Source organism: Callospermophilus lateralis, chromosome 4, assembly GCF_048772815.1.
Source record: "Callospermophilus lateralis isolate mCalLat2 chromosome 4, mCalLat2.hap1, whole genome shotgun sequence".
NCBI classification, from domain to species: Eukaryota; Metazoa; Chordata; class Mammalia; order Rodentia; family Sciuridae; genus Callospermophilus; species Callospermophilus lateralis.
The window spans coordinates 86,053,925-86,078,335 of NC_135308.1; the positions used below are offsets into that span (position 1 = coordinate 86,053,925).

General features: G+C 32.7%; 1 protein-coding gene across 2 annotated transcripts in view; it reads left to right on the forward strand.

Moving 5' to 3' along the window:
- The first annotated feature begins 272 nt into the window (after positions 1 to 272).
- Positions 273 to 24,411, forward strand: part of Pik3c2g (phosphatidylinositol-4-phosphate 3-kinase catalytic subunit type 2 gamma) — a 330,538-nt gene continuing 306,399 nt past the window's right edge. For both annotated transcript variants that reach the window (XM_076852711.1, XM_076852712.1), the window contains exons 1-4: positions 273 to 950; positions 6,214 to 6,296; positions 10,534 to 10,691; positions 17,323 to 17,440. In XM_076852711.1, the coding sequence (XP_076708826.1) occupies positions 273 to 950; positions 6,214 to 6,296; positions 10,534 to 10,691; positions 17,323 to 17,440 (1,037 nt within the window). The remainder of the gene's footprint in view (positions 951 to 6,213; positions 6,297 to 10,533; positions 10,692 to 17,322; positions 17,441 to 24,411) is intronic.

A 24,411-nucleotide genomic window follows, 5' to 3' on the forward strand; every position in this document is an offset into this window, starting at 1 on the left:
CATCCAAAATCAATATTCTTTCTCAAATTCATAATCCTCGGAGCCCTGATACAATTTTGTAGTCCTCAAGAAATGATTCCTCTTGCCAAGAAAAAACTACAAAACACTTCTACATATTTATTCAGCATATTTATTTCTTGTAAAATCCTTTATTGGTAACTAACAATGGTTTTTTATTTCCTTTTATGATTTTTTTAGGAAGATTTCTACCTTATTTTATAATATCATTAAAGAGATATTCGGAGTCCAGTAAATTTTCTGTTACATAAAGAATGGCATATAGTTGGCAAACAGATCCAAAGCCTAATGAATCAGATGAAGAGCAGTCTGAACAGCAAGAATTTCACCTTGTAACCCAACCCATGCCTTCTAGACAAGTCTGTCTGGGTTTTGATCACCTAGTAGATGAGATAAGTAATAAAATTCCATTCTATCAGAGTGAAATTGAAGAAAACACCTTTTTTGTGTCCAATGCACCAAACCAGGAAACAAAAGGGCATTCATTGGATAGAACACACCAAATATGCTTGAATGAATTCACTTCTGCAATCCCTGAATTCTCCTGGCACCAAGTTGGTAAAACATCAGCTATTGGTTTTAGTGCTTCTGTGCTACCAAAACCTCAAATCATGAATAAAGACAGCTCCTGGGAAAACTCCATAGGAAAATACCATGGTGTTGAGGATTCCAAATGCAATATTTTAACTCCATCATCTACTAGTTTGGATAAAATTAGTTCACAAAGAGAATTAGAAAATGAAAATCCTAACTACCATATAGGATTTGAAGGTAACATTCCCCCTGTACATCCATCCCTCTCAACTGACATCATGCAAAAAGAAGACAACAAAAGAAGTGGAAGCATGAACACTGTAGAATCTTCTCCAATGTTCATTAAAGGCTCTTTTCTATCCGAGACAAGGGAAGACACAGGGCCTGAAAACATTGAGGTATGTGTATGCACGTGGATCTAAAATTATGAATGTGAAAGAGTCATTGAATAATGAATTAGATTAATTGTTAATGAAGGTAGCTAATCTTAAACAGAAATCTACCTATCTTACATTTGGAAAAAAATCATTTATTTTCACAAATTACATTTTCTTGAATTAATAACTATTTCTGAAAAAAAAGAAATTTTTAGAAATTTCATTTCTTTTTTTATTTAAGTAGTTACACATGACAGTACAATGATCTTGACATATCATACATTTGAATCAGATGGGGTATAATTTCTCATTTTTCTGAGTGTACAGCTTGCAGAATCACATTGATCATGCAGTCACGTATATACATTCAGCAATAATAATGTCTATTTTATTCTGCTGTCCTTCCTTTCCCCCTTCCTCTTCCCTCCCCTCCCATCACTTAGAAATTTCATTTCTAAAGTCCCATTTTCATCAAAACCAAATAAAAATGTTTCAGTACTTAGATAAATGAATGAAAATATCATAGTTTGAGGTTTAGCTGACAATATTATGTATTCTTACTGCATTATGCATACACGCACATATTTCATTACATTTATATTTTGAGTCACACTATAATGATTTAAAATTTCATTATCATTATTGGTAGGAAAAATGTCCTTTTACCCAGAGACTCTTAAATTATATTATTGGCTGGCAACTTCTGTTGGGAGAATTCCAGGAGTAGGAAATTAAGTAATTATTGTGCAACTCATCTTAGTAGTTTTATTAGCAGCTTTCCAATCATTTCTGTAACCATAGAGTTTTCTGTATAATATTTGAAGATTTCTGTGCTTATACTAAGTCTAGACATAAGTGAAGCCAGAGGTAAACAGTAAAAAGAAGAACTGCTATTGCAGCTGCAATTTAGAGGGAGAGGCACAATAATTCTTCACTTATTCAACAACTCTTTATCAAACCTTTAAAGTATATAGTGATGTACTAGGAAAAATGAATGCAAAGAAATAAAGTCATGATTATATGAATTCACAAATAGCATACTGCTCAAATTGACTTGCAAACAAATAATGGCAACACAGTAAAATAACAGAAGGGGTGAGTGTCTGGAAGAAGAAACACCCAATTCTACCTGAAGCACTTGCACAGGAGGTAACACCTCAAATGACCTGAATCAAAAGTCAACAAATACTAAGGACATCTAGTTCTTTCCATGGCAGTGTAACAAGTACTAAATTTTCCCTACTGTTGAAAATAACTATAAACTTAGACAAAATATATGAAGCAGCTGGTTGCAGGCATTGAACAACAGGCATTATAGAACATTGATCCTTCAGAAAAGTGAGACAGGTGAATAACCTAGTTTCTGCCTGAGGGTGGTTTCTGCTGCTTTGCAGTATGGTAGAGCCTTATTCGAACAGAAATATCACAGCAAGCTAGGGATGAAGCAGCAGTTGAAAGTTGCATAAGTAGGTGTGATTTGCAGGGTGGAGTGCTAGAGAAGAGATAGCCGTGCAGTGGCCGGAGATCAGGATGCCACAGGAGATTTTTGCACGTTCTTGGCCAAGTTTTGGGATGTGTTTGCAAGGCTCAGTAGATATTGTCAACTTTTGACTGAGAAGTAAATGGTGATTGTTTTTGCCACACAAAGTAGAAGTTACATGATACAGAAGATATGGCAAAGCTAAAGAAAAGACTGAGCTGAGCACCTCAAGTATTCCAATAAGAATCCACAAAGCTGTCTTCTAAGACTAAAATCATGCTCAAAAGCAATGCTACACCAACCAAAATGAATATGATTCAACAAAAATTTAAGGCTAACAAACTTTTACCTGTCAAAACAAGTTTCTATATTTTATTTTTTAAAAAATCACAATTCATAATACGCCATCTACAATATCTAACAAATAATTACAAATGCATAAATATGTAAAGAAGCCAGGAAGTTTGACCCAGAAAATAATACAATCAGTGAAAAGATACTCTTAAGATGAGCCAGTTGTTGGAATTAATAGAGATTTTAAGGTATAATTACCTAAAAGCGTATTTAAATAAAGTAAAAGATGTTCAAAATAGATAGTATAATGAGAAAACCTAACAAGAAATTAGTGACTATGAAAATTAAACAAAAAGAAATGAAATGCCAATTAAAGAACTGAAAATAGTATCTGTAATGAGAGTCATAGCATCTGCTTACAAACAGATGGGAAATGATAGAGGAAAGTAGTGAGGTTGAAAGTAAAATAGAAATTCCTGCATCGAAGAGAAAAATAAAAGAGCCATATAAAAATGAGCAGGGATTCAGAGACTTTTGAGACAAGAAACACAATTTATGAACATTTTGAATGCTAGCAGAAGATGACAAATAGAAAAATTAATTTGAAAAACTAATGGTCAGACAAGGGATTAATATCCAGAATATATAACGAACTCTAAAAATTGCCCGGTGAGGTGGTGCATGCCTGTACTTCTAGTTTGGGAGGCTGAGGCAGGCAAGCTCAAAACCAGCCTCAGTAACATAGTGAGGCCCTAATCAATTTAAAAAGGGGTAGGATGTGGCTCAGTGGTTGAACATCCCTGGGTTCAATCCCCAGTGCGGGAAAAAAAAATTCTAAAAATGCTTAACATCAAAAAGGTAAAGCACCCATTCAATAAATGAACAAAATAGCTAAACAGACATTTTTCAAAAGAAATACAGATGACCATCAAATACATGAAGAAACACATTCAAAATCCCTACCAGTTGGGGAAGTGCAAATGAATTCTACACTGAGATTTTATCTCACTCCAGTCAGAATGGGAATTATCAAGAATATAAGTAATAATAAATGTTGGTGAGGATGGGGGAAAAAGTAGAGTCATGTATTATTGGTAGGACTGCAAATTCATACAATTATTCTGAAAATTAATATGAAGATTCCTCAAAAAAACTAGGAATAGAACTACTACATGACCCAACTCTCCCACTCCCCAGTAATTATTCAAAAGAACTAAAAGCAGCTTACTATAGCAAAACAGTTATATTAGTGTTTATAACAGCACCACTCACAATAAACAAGATATGGAAGCATCCCAGTGCTCAACAATAGATGAATGAATTAAGAAAATATAGTTCATATACACAATGGAGTTTTTCTCAGCCATAAATAAAATTATGATGAATGGATGGAACTAGAGAACATTATGCTAAATGAAATAAATCAGACTCAGAAAATCAAATGTCAAATGTTGTCTCATCCCCAAACTAGAGCAAATAATGGGGGGAAATGGAGAGGGATCAGATATCATAAAGATAGGGAAGTCAGAGAAGTATAAGGAGGTTGAGAGGAGGGATGGGAAAGAGGAAGAAATTTAGACTAAATTTGACAAAAATTATGCTATGTGCATGTACAAAGATACCTCTATGTATTCCACCTTTATGTATATTTCTAAAGCACTAATTAAAAATATGTAAATGAGAAAAAGTAGTAAAGATCAGAAAAATGTCTCAACTTTAGTTGAGAGTATTCAATTATAGATCTAAGAAGTCCAATCTATCCGAAATAGACTTCAAAGTTAACTACATGTAGACCTATTATACTCAAATATCTAAAACACAAAGTTAAAGAGAAAAATCTTAAAAGGAAGCTGGGGGGAGGGTGGGAATTCAAAGAGTGGAGTAAAAATCTGAATGAAAACAAACTTCTCATCAGACACAATGGAAGCCAGACACAGGTGAATGATACTTTTAAGTTATTCAAAAGAAAAATAAAAATGAATGCACACTTTTATATCCACTAAGTGTGTTTCAATATTGAAATAAAGACACTGCCATACAAACAAGTATTGAGAGAAGTTATTCAGCTAACATGCCAAGAGGGAGTACCAAAGTAAATGTTTCACACACAAAGTAAATGACAACAGATAGAATCCAGGAAGGGGGACAGTGTGATCAAAATATTAAGTGTGCTGAATAATACAAAATGCTACTCTTAATTTTTTAAGAGAGGTGACCAAATCAAAATAATAGCATGTTATAATGGGATTTATTGTATATGCAGAAATAAAATATATGGAAATAACAAAAAGCATGAGAGTGGGGTAAATGTCATTTTTGCTATCATAGATTTTAAAATTTTACATGTATGTTACAACATTAATTCTAAATAAACTGAGATATATCAAGGATGCATATTATAATCCTTAGAGTTAGCACAAACACTAAAAAACAATACAAAGAAACCAAGAAAGGAACTAAATGAAATAGGAAAAATATCAAACTAAAAAGGGAGAAAAGGGAGAAATTCAATAGGAGAAACAAGTAGAAATAAATACAAACACAAAAGTCTGAAATAGGACAACCTACATAAATATATTAAGTATAAATCTTTCTGAAAACACATAAATTGAAAAACTAGATTAAAAGAGAAGTCTCAACTACTGTCTGAAGCATATAAACTTAAGAAACAAGGGCACAGATATATTGAAGTAAAATAAACAAAACGACTTGACACTACCAAAGAATGACAACTGTTATGCTCATTAGTATCAGGAAAAGTATAGCTAAAGATAGAATGTAATTAGAGAAAAATAAATCATTTTGTAATGATGAAAGGGGCAATTAAGAAGAGATAATAAATGTAAATGCATATGTAGCTAATAATACAGCTGCAAAATACATAAGGCAAAAATGATCTCTTTTAAAAGCAGTCATATATGTACAATCTAACTAAATTATTCATGTATGTTCCCAAAAAGCGAAGCATATGCCCAAATAATTACTTATATATAAAATATATAATAGTTTTCTTTACAATATTTAAAAGTTAAAATAACCCAAATGTTCATCAGTAAGAAGATGACTAACAAATTGTGGAATAGTCATACAAAGAATTGCTACTAATTCACAATAAAAATGATGAACTACAGATATGTATTAGATTATCAATACATTTCAAAAATAGATGTGATTTAAGAGACAAAAGCCCAAACAAGAGAACATATATTTCTAATCCATGATGATAAAAATCTGATAATAGTAGTTACCAAATAGATTTTCAGATGAATTTAAAGGAGATGTGTGGGAAATGTTCTATATTTTCATCAAAGTGTTATGTATATTCCTCAAAATTCAAATTATATTCCTAAAAATTTATGAATTTTTCTATATTTAATATTACCTCAATAAAATATCTGAATAAAATTAAAAATAAAATTCAAATAAATATTTAAACAGATCAAAATTCTAGAATTGTATTCATCTTTTCTCTATATAGAACTATATTAATAAGGCACTTTTTATTTTAAGCCTATAGATTGTTCCATTCAAATCATCGAAGTAACTCAAGGCACTAACACGACCCTGACCTCCTTTTGTGACAAAGTTAAAAAGTGAGTATTGCTATTTCATTAAATTTTGAAGTTTCTAAATTTAATGAATGAAACTGATTAATTTTGCATATAAAATGTCAAAGTTCTGTAACTTGCAAATATAATAAAATATAGAAATTCTTGAAATCATTAATTGACCTCAATTGTTTTTATGGTCTGATAGACATATTTCTTTTGGAAAATTCAATTAAAGTTAAATGTTTCATAATTTCAGAATAGCTCTTATTGTTTGTTGGTAGTTTGATTTGTACTAAATTAACTTCTCACTTAATGACAATCATTTGACTCTTCTATCTAAGACCCAAATGAATAGATTAACCTTTTTACATGGTACATTCAGTTTAGAATTGAGTGAATGCCTTCCTCATGTTAGCTAAATCTTATCTTGATAGGATGGCCAGAATTTTAAACATCTTAAATGAATGTGTGTTTGTCCTGTGAAAACCAAATTGATTACTAGAGGATATTAACAAATATGCCATTGATCTTTTTGCTAATCTAAAATTGAATCTATGATGTAAAGATAGATTTTTTTCAAAGACAAATTTCTTATTAGTGATTAAAATTTATATAATGCTATCTGTCCTTTGCTAAGTTTTGAAAATTTAATTCATTAGCAATTTATTTGTTTTGTTTTTCATCCATTGATGGCCATTATTATAAACTATTATAATAAAACTATTATTTTAAATGCACTAAATATACATGTTTGGGTTAGAGATTTGAGTCATTTATTTAATGGTTAGTTTAAAGGCTATTTCAGTGTGAATATCTCAGAGAAGATATTTGGTATTTGTTTTTTTGGGACTTCACTTAGCATTATCTTCTCTAACATCATCCATTTACCTGCAAGTGCCTTGGTTTTGTTCTTTTTTAATGCTGAGAAAAATTCCATGGTGTATATATGCCACATTTTTTATCCATTCATCCACTGAAGGACATCTAGGTTGGCTCCATAGTTTAGTTATTGTGAATTGTGCTGCTAAAAACATTAATGTGACTGTGTGCCTGTATGAAGACTTGAATTGGGTTTCAACATACTTTGTATACAAACAGAGATACAAAAATTGTGGTATATATGTGTATTAAGAATTGTAATGCAAAAAAGAAGAAGAAGAATAGCGTTACCTTAGACTAGGTAGAGGGAAGTGAAAGGAGGGGAAGGCAGGGGATGTGGGGACAAGAAAGATAATAGAATGAAACAGACATTATTACTTTATGTATTTATGTGATTGTATGACCAATGTGATTCTACATATGTATACTCAGAAAAATGAGAAATTATATCCCATCTATGTATGATAAATCAAAGTATATAAGTGCATTCTACTGTCATATATAACTAATTAAAACAAATTTAAAAAATTTAAAAAAACTGCAAAATATCATTGAAAGAAATTTTTTAAAAAGAAAAAGTAATTTTTTAATTTCTTGCTCAGGTTTACAGTTATCAATATCTATTCTTTTGGAAATACACTAATCCCTGTAATAAAATTGCTAGAAATTTGCCACTTTAAGTCTAAATTGTGGTCATTCCTACCTGTTAAGCATGAGAAATAGCTTTCTTAATACTATAAGACATCATTCCTTGGTATAACACACTGACAGAGCACTTATTATGATCTCATCTGGCAGCTCTTTTTTGTTTTTAAAGCATACTTTTATATTCTTAGGTCAAATCTTATAGATGCAGTAGTAACATAAAAATGTTTTATATGATGTTATGTTAGTAACTTATTTTGGTGCATTTTCCAAACTCTTAAATATACTTTTATCAGTGGTGTTTTCTGCAATAACCATAAAAACTAAAACAAACAACCAAGCATTAACCTTAGAGTAGTGAAAAGGAGACGTAGGTTATGTTCAAACTTACTTTTCTCAGTCTATAATAACTTTTATTTAAAACAGTCATTTGTAAAATGATTAAATGTTTATATGCATAGTTACATTATACACAAACATATTATTCATTCATTAAATATTTTTGAGGATCCACTATGTGCGGGGCATTTTTAATTCAAAAGGAGATGAAATTGAATTTAAAAGCCAAGCTACACAAGAAGTTTATCAAAACCAGGAAAATCATAATAGAACAGATTTATATATCTAATTACACTTATTTTTCCTAATACTTAAATAAGCATACTTCAATATGTTATTCACATTTCTTTTCTACTCCTTTAGAGAGATTTTATAATTTGTTGGCTTTGGTTTCTTATGACATACTTTAAAGCCAGCTCTTTTAAGAAATTGAAACATTCTTACAAAGAATGTTATATAATACTATAGCATATGCATGTTTCTGATCCACAGAAGCTCTTCAACAAAGGTTTACAGAAGAATGAAACACAAATTTACATTTTAAATTTAATTTCCCAAATGGTTTAAGCTGAAATCCTGAATGCATTGAGTAGTACCACATCAGAGAGTAAATGCTAGTCCTAAAGCCTCTCCAACCAGGACTCCAGTCTAGACCTTTGTGGTAGGGAGTAACAAAGGAGAGTGGCCCCCATATTTATGCTGAGCCGTGGTTCTCAAACTGCACTGCCAAAGCAGCAGCAGCAACTGATTTGAAAACTTAATTTTAGGGTAAACTTGGGGCCCTTCACAGATATATTGAGTCAGACTCTGTGGGAATGGGACCCAGAGCACAAGCAGATACTGATGTAATAAGACAGGCCCATTGAATGACTATGCACTTGTCCATCAGTCATTACAGACAATATTTCAATGGAATCTGCAGAGTTAAACTCTGAGCTACTTTAAGGGCTGGACAATATTTTAGCACTGCATAAATACAGTGAGTGCTAAGAATGCAAAGTATAATATAGAATGTATAATTTTCCATTTAGAAAGAGGTTAGGTATCAGAATAATTGACACTAAAAAACCCTGCAATTACATTTTCATCATCAAAAGCTTTTTAAATGTCTACTTGTGTTTTAGTCAGCTTTTTCACTGCTGTGACTAACAAACCTGATCAGAACAACTGTAGAGGAGGAAAGTTTTATTTAGGGGCTCACAGTTAGAGAGATCTCAATCCATAGACAGCAGACACCATTTCTCAGGCTCAAGGTGAGGTAGAAAAAGATGGCAGAAGAGTATAGCCGAGGGAACCAGCTCACTTCTTGATCAGAAAGCAGAGAGAGAGAGAGAGAGAGATTCCAAGCTCCAGATACAAAATATATACCCCATAGCCATGCCCCCAATGAACTGCCTCCTCCAGCCACACCCCACCTGTCTCCACTTACCACTCAGTTAATCCCATCAAGGATTAATCCACTGATTAGGTTAAGACTCTCACAACCCAATGATTTCTCCTCTGGAACTTCTTGTATTTGTCACCCATGAGCTTTGGGGGACAACTCACATCCGAACCATAACAACTTGTAAATATGTTTATATTATTCTGCATGTGGACATAAAACATATATCTACAAAAATTAAGTTATAGTAATATACTATAAAGTAATTATGCTATATTACATTGCTCCATACTCTAAAATTTTACATGGCTTTTCTTTTTTAACCCTCACAAGAAGTCTTTGAAGTAGATATTAACCCCCACTTTAGTGCAAAGTAACTAGTCAACTAAATTGCCTCTGGCAATTACTAATTGGAGACATCAGGATTCAAATTCAAGTCTTCTGCTCCAAGAATAAACTATTTTGCAATTCCTTGACCCGTTTATGTAATAAGTAATTGTTTAGAATAGATGCATGACTTCTAGGCTTGATTATTTGTGGAAAATCCAAAAATTCAAAGAAAACAAAAAGACAAAACTAATGTTTATAAATTAGACACAAATAAGGGAATTTATTTACCAATATCTCTAAATCCAAATGAGTGACTTGTACTTTGACAATACTAGGCACAAGAAAAATCTGAGGGGAGGAATTCAGGCATCAAAAGCAAAGGAAATAATGCAAGTAATAATGTTCAGAGTGAATTGTCATGTCTTGCATTTATGAAAATGTACTCTTAATTATTTCAAATGAAGGACTCTGGGGAAAGCTTGGAGAACAGAGCTTCACATTGTTCTTGAAACAAGTGTAATCTCTACCAACTGACCCAAGTGCATGCACTGTACCACAAATTAGTAACTGAAGGTTTTCATGTTTTAAATTTTGTAAAGCAAAACCCTGCAGAAGATCTTTAAAATTACTTTGTGAATGGTACTTTTAAAATGAAATCATGCAGATCTTGTCCTAAGTATTTTTCTTCCATATACTTTTCAGACTGAGAGAGGCATATCATGCAGCTGACATGAATTCCAACTCTGGAAAGATCTGGAGCATCACTACAGCATTTCCATTTCAGCTCTTTTCTAACACCAAGTTCAATATAAATATTTTGGCTGAAAATTCAGTACAACTACTTCATCTTATGCCATATGGTAAGCAACTTGTAATTAAATATAAAAATCTTCATAGAGCTGGTATTGATAGCCTTGAAATTATTAAATGCTGCTACAAACATTGATGTGGCTGCAACACTATAGTGGACTGATTTTAAATCCTTTGGGTATAAACTGAGGAGTGGGAAAACTGGGTCAAATGGTAGTTCCATTCCAAGGTTTCTAAGGAATCACCATACTGCTTTCGAGAGTGGTTGCACCGATTTGCAGTCCTACCAGCAATGTATGAGTGTGCCTTTCCCCCCATGTCCTCACCAACATTTATTATTACTTATATTCTTGATAATTGCCATTTTGACTTGAGTGAGTTGGAATGTTAGTGAAATTTTAATTTTCATTTCTCTAATTACTAGAGATGTTGAACATTTTTTTCGTTTCTTTCTGAATATTATTCAGAAGAAGTATTATCATCTTTATTATCATAAAGAAGAATGAAATTATGGCATTTGCCAGTAAATCCATGGGACTGGAAAATATCATGCTAACTGAAATAAGCCAATCCCCAAAACCCAAAGGCTAGATGTTCTTTCTGATATGTGGATACTAACCCATAACAAGGGAGGGTAGAGGGAGGAAAAACACAGTTCACTGGATTAAACAAAAGGGAATGAAGGGAAAGGGCTGGGGGCAGGGAGGGTGAGAACAGGAAATGACAATAAAAATGAAGCAGACATAACTTTCCTATCCTTATATATGAATATACAACCAGTGTAACTCCACATCAGGTACAACCACGGGAGTGGGATCCTAATTAGAATAAGCTATTCTCTATGTATGTATATTATTTCAAAATACATTGTACTGTCATGTATGTAAAGAAAAAATATAAAAACTATAAAAATAAAAGGACAGAAACTTGAAAAAATAAATCATTAAAAATTGCCCTATGAGGTACTGTTTTAATCTCAAATGAAATAAGAGAAAAATAGGTAAGAACATTAGTTAAGATTGGAGGTGGGAAAGGAGAGGCATGGTCTTCTAGAACTCTCTTCACATAGCTCATCCCAAAACATTTTATTTTCCTACTATAATATTTAATAACAAGTACAGAAAAAAATATCCATATGTTTTGTTTTTTAAATCTAAATTTCAAAAAGATTAGAAATAAAAAGGAGATATAAGTGAAAAATGACCATTCCTATTCATTAGGAACAACTATTTCATTCAAAATGAAAAATTGTGAGATAGAATAAGCACTGGTACAAAATCTCTATCCTCACAATGAGAATATGTCTAGCAGTCCTCTGCATCCCACCTCAACTAGATTTAGCAGATATGTTGACTAAGTGTCTGTGAGGATAGATCCTACAAATTTGTTTTTTTATGGAACTCATCTGATGGTCTTTACTTTTTCACAGTTATAGAATATCTTCAAAGAGTTTAAATATTTTATTTCATTGTTTTAGTTAACTATTTTGCAAAACAATGTCAGTTCTTTAAACATTTAGTAGCTACTAAATGTGTTTTTACGTATCAACAGGAAACTATTTCCTGACACATAATAATCCAAGAAATATGTTCTTTTATTTGCTGATTATATTTATGATTATGCTTTCCTCTGGCTTACTCTATTCATGTTTCTGAGCAAGTACAGATGACTACAAACATAGCAATGTTATGTTGGTATACTAGTTAGAACCATCTGGTTTCAAACTAACAGAAACCAACTCCTGCTGGCTTAAGCAGAAAGAAAACATTTTTAAAGAACATGGGGGTTTCTTATAGAATTTAAAAGTAGGAACTCATCAAATTAGGAATGCACTAAAACCACAAATGACCAAGTAGCCTCAAATCCCTTTATGCCCCTGACCTAATTTCCCTGTGTAATTGCTGCCCTGTCTTACTTGCTCTCTGCTGATTCATTCTCTTGATTTTCCAAAACAAGTAAAAAGCCAAGCTTACAAGCATATGTGCTATTTGGCCAGCCATCTAAAGATAGTTCCATCTCTCTATTAGATCCATTCCCAATCTGGAACAGCAGGATTCTGATTGCCCAGTTAAGACCAATGGTTCTGTACCTTGATCCTATCAGAATGGACATGTCCAGGTCATGTTGACCTCAACTGCTGGAGAAGAGGAAATACTTATCAATTAAGGAGCTCACTTCTGTTATTCAAAGTTATAATTTTTAATTTTCAACATATCTCTTAGTATGAAGTTCACAAGTCAGTAACATCTTTTATGAGAAGTTTCAGCAAAGTGATGAGGTGATTGTGTTTCGTATTGAAGAGGCAAAGTGGTCAAGAGGATGGACGAGCCCTGAAAGATGTTAAAAGTCTAAGGAGGAGGAATAGGAGTGTTGGGCAACTAGTCCTCCATGAACAGATAGATGAAAGGACAATGAAGGAACACTAAAAATCACAAGGAGCCTTACCTAACATACAAACATCTGGAAGATGGGAGTCTTGTATGTCAAAATCTCCCCCAGCCTTAATTAATTACATCCCCTTAAAAAAAAGTACCATTTCAGGACTATGTCATCATTATCTATCATAATCCAGTCTCTAGGACTCACCCTTATCACCAAAATTGTGTCACAGCCCCCAATCACTCTGGTAGCCAAAATATCAAGACCCTCTTTTACAAAATTTAATGGGGATGTTCAAAGGGTAATGAACTGATTTAAGTAGACAGGAAATTGAAACAAAACAAGGGGGTCTCAATTTCCTTAAAAACTTCAATTCTGTGAGCACCCCACACCATCTTCCTTGTAGGCGACCGATGAAGTTCCTATGCTGTCTGTCAAAGGTCCAGGGGGACTTTGTCAGGACTCTCTGGGCATATTCCTGGGACACCTAAAAAAACTGAAATCTGGAGTCCTAGAAGGGCATGCAGCTCTCCTAAGAGGACCCACTTTCTCTGTGAAGAGTGTTCACTTTTCCTACCCCTTCTATTAAAATCATGCTTGTCACTCTGAATGAGATATGTGAAACTGTTCTGGCCTATCACTAGAAACAGGATTTGAAGAAGGGACTCCACAGCTGCCTCAGCTTTGCAGCAGGCTCTACCCTGTAATATGAGTAGGGATGGAGGAAGGTGACTTAGAAAAGCATTAATAAAAACATACAGAGTAGATTTTTGCCATGATTTGGAGGAAAACTTTTTATCTATTTACTTAAATTTAAATGGTTGAGGGTGTCTATGGAATAACTGGCAACAGAAAAATTAACAGAAGAAAAAACATATGCAAGTACTTGGGGGTTACTCAACAGTGAATAACTGAATATCCAGAAGTAAGTGTGTTATATCAATTAACAAAATGGAGGGGTTTTAGGACTTCAATAGAAAGCATATAGATATAGATATATAGATGTAGATATAGATATATTTTTCAATGTTGATGAATGGGCAGCTTGTCTTCTCAGAATTTGCAGGAAATTCCCTCTAAGGAGAGGTAATAGAAGCTATATTTCATGGGGTTTCTGCTTTAGTCAGATAAGGAAAGTTCAGATAAGACTTAAAATATTTTTTTGCTTTACACCAAAACTGCTACTTTCATCAATTTTATACAAGTGCTTCACTGGTGTTACAGATGTTCCACAAAAGAACAGAAGTCTGAAGGATACATTAAGAATAACTTGAGTGAAAGATAAAAGCTGTCAGTAGAAATGCAAGAAAAGATGAAATCTAGATAAGTGGAGGAGATAGGTGAAGGGTTTTCATTCAGAGGAAACTCATTTCTCCAAGACTGAGAAAATGGAGTACTTTGAAAGAATCAGGATTTTTAAACAAGAAATTCTCTGGTCCACAATTCTCAACTATCATTTGGAGGAAGATGAAGTTATTTCCAGTTCCAAAGTTGCTCTAGGCCAGTTTTCTTACTTTCAAGTACCTTCCAGCTTTAGACAACCATCTGGTTGGACTCTGTATCAGAAAGTCATTAGTGACCCTCGAAGGGTTGTGAATAGAAGTCGATCTGCAAGAATTGAAGATTGACTAAGAACTCGTGGCAGAGGTCTCCTCTTAAAGAAGTTTGGCAGTAAAGGGAAGGTAAAAGAAAGGATATGACAAACAAATAGAATGGATAGGGGAGATTTTATTGGAAGGTTGAATAGAAGCACTTCATTATGGAAAGAGAAAAATGTCTTTAAAGAATGGAATTTAAATAGGTAAAAGAAAAGTGGGGGTGGTCATTGACAGAATAGAATTGTAACCCAGTGTAGGAAGAAGGATCACAGTTGAAGGAGTAAATGTTTATTAAAAAGAGAGAGAGAGAGAGAGAGAAAGAGAGAGAGAGATGAGAGAGAGAGAGAGAGAGAGAGAGAGAGAGAGAGAGACTTCTACCTCCAAAAGAGGTGTGAAGGCACAAAGGAGGAAGAGTGCAAAATTAGACTTGAGGTATACAGTAGTTTAATGAAAGAATCTTAAGGGCTCTTAGCCATTAGTAAGGTGTGTGATATGGTGAAGACAGTGGGAAGGGCTGCATGGAAAAAAGACTATAGGAAATTAGGGAAAGGATTTTTTTAAGTGGTGGCTTACAAGATGGATAAGAAATTTAACTCATGGATTTCATGGTTGACTTCAAGAATAAAAATGGTATTTTCAAGCTCAGACATGCTGAATTTGGAGTAATAATGAAACATTCAGTGACTAACCTGGAGGCAGTGACTAGTAGGAGGTATCAAACTGTTGGAACTCAGAAATTTATTCTCCAGAGGATGTCTCCTTGTCCTGCTGAGTCCTGTGAACTGATGGAGATTGGAAGGGCTTCAGAAGCTGAGTACTCTGACCTGCCTTTCTTTCTCCTCTAAGGCAGGCCATGGAAACTAGAACCCCTTTCCCCAAAGCCAACCATAAAACTTACAAATATTACTTTCACGTTCCTTTCCCTTTCTGAGTGAGAACAAGCCATAAAGAAATTCTATGCCCTATCATATTGGATAGTAAATTTAAGACCCTCATTTCCAAAAGGTATCCTGCCCCATATGTTGGAGAATGGAGTGCTACACAGAAAAGCCAAGAAGAAATCAAGAGGCAAGCCTTGTTGCATTTCCTCACCCAAAATTATCATTAATTCCTACCATTTTTGTCCAACCACAGCTCCACATCACTGTCATAACACAAAAATGTGGAGTTTTCCTGTGTCTTTGGGTTTTCTTTTCAGAAGACTCCGGTGTCACATAAAACCTTGATTTAAAATAATATTATGTTTCTTTTCTTGTTATCCTCTCTTTTGTAGCAGTGTTGGTCATGAACTTTATGGTAGGGAAGAAAGGTATAACATTTTTTGCCTCTACGAAACCAAGACACAGGAGAGAAGAGATAGGTAGAAATTGGTACAAAGTATTTCATGTGACAAAGTAATAATCCATACATGCCCCATATAGTATAGGGGATGTGGTCCTGGAAAGAGTGGAGTCAATATTTTGTTTCTTTTTGATGATACTGAGCTTGAACCCAGTGCCTCATGCACCAAAGCAAACACTGTACCACTGAGCTACATCCCCAGTAGAGAATCAAATTAATTAATTAAGACTCTAAAACAGGTGCCTTTGGAGATAGTTTGCTGCCACGATATATTGCCAGTTCTAACTCCTCCTTATCAAAGTCCTTATATCTTATGATTTTTCCTATGGCCATATTCACTACTAGCTTCAATTCATAACATTTCATGCCATTTCGGACAATATTTCAAACGTGTGATGGGTTTAAGACATTTTTCTCATGTCAAAGCATTTCCACCATCCATAATTCTCTGATGATCTTTACTACTTGTTTGTCCAACCATTTCTTTGATAGCATCTTGACCAATCATAAAGCCATACTTTAAATCCAGAATGATATACTTTCTTTTTCTTTGTGGCAGCAATATCTCTTGCAGTGCATTTTCTTAGCCAATTTGAGAGCCAAAATCCTCTTCCTACAAACAAAAGTTATGGCAGTAAAAGAAGTCACAGAAAAGAGAACAAATAATTGTGACCAAAGCTGAACTCTGACAAATGCTATTGACCATTTGCAGGATGCTGTGCGATTCTTACTGGCTATGGATTATCAGTGAAGTCCACTGCAACTGCTTCCATTGACCTAGATGATGAAATCACAATTGAAACATGGGCTTAACACTTTTCAATATAGTGCCAACATTTGTCTGTTTTTTTTTTTTTATGTTAGACTTATATCAGATTCCTGAAGGAAATAAACCATACAGTTATAAACCTTTGTCAACAGATGAAGAAACTGGGTCAAAAGGTGAAATAACTTTTCTAGGTGCATCAACTGAGAAGTAATAAATCTATATTATTTCCAGGTCTTACTGTCAGAAATTGATAAGCACATGTTAATTGTTGTAGAATTGTTTTATACTGGTAGTAGAACTTCTTTTATGCAAAGCTACAGTGTACCAAGGGTTTTAATAAGAGGAACATAATATCTAACTTTGTTATGTTTCATGAAAACAAAACTGATTAAAAGAATTTCAAGCAACATTTTCAAATATATCTCTACATCTAACCTGACTAATAAATGAGATGCATCTCATTTTAATTCCTCTTGATGGAGCTAGACAGATAAAATATCTTATACAGTGTTTGCCATTTTTTTATGCTTAAAAACTTTCCCAGCCATCCTTTGATAAGTTCTTAATGACTTATTATTCACCTTTTGTTTTTAGCTAATCATCTTGTCAAAGACCTAATTGAAGAAATTCTCCATTTATGTGCAAATGACCAGCTCTTCTTCCCCAAAGACCATCTTCTAAGCATATGTGGCTCTGAAGAATTTTTACAGCTGTAAGTATCTTATTAAAGTAGATTTTCATCATTGTTATGACCTGTAAGTGTTATTAATTTTTAAAACAGATTTTATGCTAACATTATGCTCTTTGGGGGAAGGGGGTGCTGGGGATTGAACCCGGGGCCTCAGACACCTTAGGAAAGCATTCTATCACTGAGCTATATCCCTAGTCCTCAATATTCTCATACCTGATAAAATTAAAACTATTTTATAAATCATATTGCTAGTCTTCTTCTTGGTCTTATTTTTGTATTACATGTAGTTATGGTAACATTTACTTAAGTGAACTTGGCCTAAATGTAGAATCATCTATTTGCCTAGGATTGAAGTGATTCCAAGAACATGGGAACTTTAGTTTTGAATCCAAGATAGACCTAGGCAAACCAGGACAGGTTTTTCACCCAACCTTTAATAAAGCTTATTAAGATTGATCACAGTTAAGAAAATAAGTTTTTCTAAAATAAATATTTTTTTGATTTGCAATAATGCTAGCATGTTAATCAATTACTGACCTTAATAAATCACAGGAGATTTTCAAAATGAGCACTATAGTATTTCTATAAAACCATGAGTTTTTAAATACCTTTCATTTCTTTATTTAGGTGATTTATTAAACAATTAAAGAAGTCAATTCTCATTGAATATTCTCTTCAAATATTTATTTGATAGAAACTAATTTTTTAGTTTACCACAATAAGCATTTGTCTGAAACTCTTCAGAGACCTATGTTCAAAATAGCAAATAGTTTTAAGAAAATAAACATCTCCCTAATGGATATTGTATAGTTATTCTAAAGATCAAAGTATTAAAAATTAAAATGTTCAGTAGAGAGTATTCTCACTTATATATCTCTTTTGCATTTCTACATGCATCTAACAATTAGATAGATACACTATAGTGCCAAAGAAGTAGAAATGTGTTTCTTTGGGGATTCTGAAACATTGTCACTGTCATTATTCTACTATGAATGTTCTTGAAAATATCTTACGGATAGTTTGGAGCATTTGATGATATTATTAACAGAAAATCTAGTCTTTTAGTGTATAACGTAAACTGTGAATGATTTTCAATAACTTTTTTCATTTTTGTGTTTTCAATTATAGAAAAATATATATATGAAACCACAGGTGTTTTGTTGCACAAAGCTCAGAAATGCCACTTTTCTTTTTTTTTCTCTATTAATCCACTAATTAACACACTCAGTGACTAAGCCCTGACTTTTCCCCAACAATTTTGGCAGCATACCCAATGAGTGCAGTAAAAGTATTTTAGTAAATTTAATCTTATACTTACTACTTATTAAAACTCATCTTTTGAATATGCACATTTCCAAATGTATACCTGGACTTTGGTTGATACCAAAATGTTAGAACCAAAAAACAAGAAACATTATCAATTATTTGCACTAAATTTAAGCAGTAAGAAATATCCAGAAAACAGAGAAAAACTTGAAAAAGTGAAGAAATTTTACAATGGACTTTGATTTAAGAACTGTTTCAAATAAGTAAATCATCCTTAAATCTCAATCATTGACTGATAAAAATGTTATAAAGATTATCTTACTCTTGTTTCTTTTTAATATGATTTCCTGTAAGTACAATGTAATAATTTTTTAAACTGTTTTTATATTTTTAATACCATTAAAATTTTATTTAGCTGGGTTTAAGACAAAGTATTCAAATTTTATGATTGGTTAATTATAATCAATAATTGGCTAATGAGGATAAAAGGATTTGTACATATCTGTGATTTACTCACTATATCATTGTAAAAGCCTATCTATATAGATATAACCTATTGTAATAAGCATAATAACATTACTGTTTTTTCTCGAATTTAAGAGTATACATTTAGATTTTATTTTTCCATTTGTAGATACATAATTTGTTTAATAAATATGTCCTTATAGATTTGGAAAAATCTGTGTGAAAAATTTCCATAGAGGGAACACAATAATGTGCATTGTATTAATAATTCAATTAATCACAATATACACTCTAAACTTATGCTAAACATTGTCTGGAGTATTCAACAGACTAAGGTTGCAATAATAATAATTGTTATGGGGAAATAAAAGCTTTCCATAGCATGTAAAATAATACATGACAACCAAGCCAACACTACAAAAAAACACTTAAAGATAAATTGCGCTCACAAAGAAACCCAAAAATAAATCCCCAAACTCCCAAATAAATTAAGATCAATAGAAGACTGAACAGCCAAATTAGATTTATGATAGAATTAAATATAGCAAAAAAAATCAAAATGGAAGCATACCAAAAACACATTTCTATAATAATACTGAATATAAATGGTCTCAAATCCCCAAACATAAGATGTGGATTGTCAGATGGATAAGAAACAGGATCAAATATATATATATATATATATATATATATATATATATATATATATATAGAGAGAGAGAGAGAGAGAGAGAGAGAGAGAGAGAGAGAGAGAGACTCATCTCAGAGGCAAAGACACTTATGCGCTAAAGGTAAAAGGATGGAAAAAATGTCATATACAAATGGAGTTCATAAACAAGCCAGAATAGTTATTCTCATAGCTGATAAAGATGATTTCAAGCCAAAATTAACCAGAAGCAACAAAGAAGGACTTTATATCCTGGTAATGGTAACATTCCAACACGAAGATATAATAATAGTAAATATATATGCCCTAATGTCATACTTTTATATTTTAAAAATACTCCTTGACATTAAATCCCATATAGACCCAATAATACTGAGTGATTTCAACACATCCTTATCGCCAATAGACAGGTCATCAAACATAAAATCAATAAAGATATATCTACCTAAACAATAATATAATATAAATCAAATGGACCTAATAGACATACACCGAATATTTCACCCCAAAACAGCTGAATTTACCTTCTTCTCAACAGCTTATGGAATTTTTTCCAAAAGAGATCATTTTAAGTACAATTCATAGCAAATACAAATAAATAAGTAAAATAAAATCAATATAATCCCATGCATTCCACTGGACCATAAAGGAATGAAACTAGAAACCAATAGCAAGAAAGATAATAGGAACCTTATAATCACATGGAGGTTGAACAATACTATTTTGAATAAAAATGGATCATGGAAGAAGTAAGAGAAGAAATCAACAAATTATATGAAACAACTGAGAACAGAGATACAACATATAAAAATCTTTGGGACAGTATGAAAACAGTTTTAAGAGGAAAATTTATAACATCAAGTGTCTACATTTAAAAAAAAAATACAGAGATCCAAAATAAGTAAGCCTATTCTCAAACTCAAAGTCTTAGAAAAAGAACAACAAACTAACTCCAAAATCAGTAGAAAATAAGAACTAATAATGACCAGAGCCAAAATTAATGAAATCGAAAATTTAAAACCAATACACAGGATCAATGCAACAAACAGTAGATTCTTCAAAATGCTACATAAGATTGGTGAACCCTTATCCAAACTAAACAAAAGAAAGAGAGAAAAGGCCAAAAGCAACAAAATTATAGATTAAAAAAAAAAGATATCACCATAGACATTTCAGAAATCTAGGGGATAATTAGAAACTATTTTAAAAATTTATACTCCAATAAACTACAAAATTTAGAAACTATTGGCAGATTTCTAGACACATATGAACTGTCTAAATTGAACCAGGAAAATATAGAAAACATAAACAGACCAATATCAAGAAATACAATTGAAACAGCATTGAAGTCTACCAACAAAGAATTGCTCAAGACCAGATGAATTCTCAGCTGAGTTCTACCATACCTTTAAAGAATGTTAACACTCATCTCTCAAATTATTTCATAAAGCTGAAAAGAAATGAACACTCCCAAATGTAAGGAAAGCAAAAGGAGACAGAAATAAGGTGCAGAGGCAAAGCAAAAGCTGCTCGCCTCAGCTGCTAGCTTTATTTGTGTCAATAGGTTACTTTAGGTCATTGGCATCATTAGTACATATTGTTCATTGTATTACTCTGCAGGTTACAGACTTAGCAACATTATGCAGCTTATTCCTCAGTTACATTCAGAGTTGCAATGTACAATGTTAGGAGCTTAGTGCAGCTTCAAGAAAGTCCATTGTATAAAGTTACTGTTATGTGAACAGCTTTAGGCTCAGTGAAACATTGTGGTTGTCTAACAAGAGAATTCCTTTATTCCTAGGAGCTCAGTGTCTGAGATCAAGGTGGAGGCTGATAAGACTCTAGCACAGAGCCTCCTCATGCAGGGCATTACCATAGGAGCTAGGCATTGCACATTAGTTATCCTAATAGTTACAGGGAGAAACTGCAGAGTATTCCAAGCAGGGCACCTGTCCCCCCTGCCCCCTGCAGTTTGCTTACCAGAGGAACACTGCCTTGTACATTTCCATAGCCAGAATCCTTACACCCAAATACCTCTTATGAAGCTAATGTAAACTTGATACCAAAACAAGGCCAAGATCCATCTAGGAAAGAAAACTATACAGACTAATATCCCTGATGAATGTAGACACAAAAAATCCTTAATAAAATAGTAACAAACCGCATTCAAAATCATATTAAGCAGATAATACATAATGATCAAGTGAGCTTCATCCAAGGAATGTAGGGTTGGTTCAACATATGCAAATCAATAAATGTAATTCAGCACTTAAATAAAATTAAGAAGAAGAATAATATGATCATTTCAATAGACACAGAAAATGCCTTTGGTAAAATACAGCAATAATTCATGTTAAAAACATTGGAGAAACTAGGGAAAGAAGAAACTTACCTTCAACATTACAAAGGCTATATATGAAAAACCCAAAGCCAACATCATATTGAACAGAGAAAAACTGAAAGTTTTCCTCTAAAATTATGGGGAAAAAATGAGGATGTCTACTCTCACTACTCCTGTTCAAAGTAAGTCTTGAAACTCAAGCCAGAGTAATCAGGCAAGAGAAGGAAATTAAATGGATACAAATTTGAAAATAAGAAGTCAAACTACCACTGCTTACTGATGACATGATTCTATACCTAGAAGACTCAAAAAATTCATTAGAGAACTTGTAGATCTTATAAATGAATTCAGCAGGGTAGCAAGATATAAGATCAATACTCATAAATCAAAAACTTTTCAATGCTTCAAAACTGACTTGACAAAAAAATAAGGAAAACTCTCCCCTTCACAATAACCTAATAAAAACAGGAAATTAATCTAACTAAGGATGTGAAAGATCTTTACAATGGAAATTACAGAAACTAAAGAAAGAAATTGAAGAGGACATCTGAAGACGAAAAGACCTCCCATGTTCTTGGACAGCAGAATTAATATTGTCAAAATGGCCATACTACTAAAAGCAATAGACACAATTAATGCAATCCTCATTAAAACACCAATAATATTCTTCAAAGAACTAGAAAAAAATTCTTAAATTCATTTGGAAGAATAAGAAAACAATTCTAAACGTGAAAAATAATGCAGGAGGCATCACAATACCCCATCTCAAATTATACTAAAGAGCTATATTAGCAAAAATGCCATGATATTGGCATCAAAACAGACATGAAAACCAATGGATCAGAATAGAAGACATAGAGATAAACTATCTAATACTTAACCAATGTACCAAAAATATATGATGGAGAAAAGATAGTCTTTTAAATAAATGGTGCTGGGAACACTGGATATTCATAAGTAGAAGAATGAAATTAAATCCATTATCTCAAGTACATGAGATTCATATCTCATGTACAAAAGTAAAATCAAAAAGAACCAAAGACTCAGGAACTAGATCAGAAACCTTGAAACAACTAAAAATATAAAAGAGGATCAATGCTCCATCATATAGGAGAAAGCACTGATTTCCTCAACAAGACCTCTAAAGTTTAAGAAATTAAATCAAGAATGAATAAGTGGAATTCCAACAAATTAAAAATTTTCTGCACAGCAAAGGAAATGATTAAGAGAGTGAAGAGAAAGCATACAGAATGGGTAAAAATCTTTGGCAACTACCCCTCTAACATGGGATTACTATCCAGAATATATAAAGAACTCAAAACATTCAAGTCCAATCAAACAAATAACTCAATTAATAAATAGACAAAATAACTAAACCAAAATTTCTCAAAAAAACACACAAATAGCCAAAAGATATATGAACAAAAAATGTTCAACACCTCCAACAATCAGAGAAATGCAAATCAAAACTACATTGAGATTTTATCTCACTCCCAATCAGAATGGCAATGATCAAGAATACAAATAATAATTAATGCTAGAGAACATATGGGGAAAATTATACTCACACATTGTTGATGAGACTGCACAATAGTACAATCATTCTGGAAAGTAGTGATTCCTCAAAATACTAGGAATGGAAACATTATATGACCCAATTATCTCACTCCTAGATATTCATCCAAAAGATCTAAAATCAGCACACTAGAGCAATATAGCCACTTCAATGTTTCTAGCAGCAAAGTTCACAATAACCAAGTAATTTAATCAACCCAGATGCCCATCAATAGATGAATGTATCAAGAAAATATGGTATATACAAATGAATTTTTACTTGTCATTTGCCAATCAATGGATAGAACTGGAGAAAATAGTTCTAAGTGAAATAAACCAGACTCATAAAGTCAGTGTCAAATGTTTTCTCTCATATGCAAAAGCTACAGCAAAATAAGGAAAATGGAGCGGGGGACCAATCAGATATCATAAAAATATTAGGAAGATCAGTGGAATACAAGAAGGAGAATAAGAATGTGAGAATCAAGAAGGGAAAGGTGAAGAAATATGGAGTGAATTTAACAAAACCATGTTATATTCATATATATAAAGGAACCAAAAGGGAATTTCACCTTTATGTATATGCAGCAAACTGCACAAATCACAAGCCACTGAAGCAGGAACAAACTTTATTTCTGAACTCCAACAAAAACCTTCACACAAGCTCCCGGGGAATTCTCCCGAATAAAAGCGGCTTGT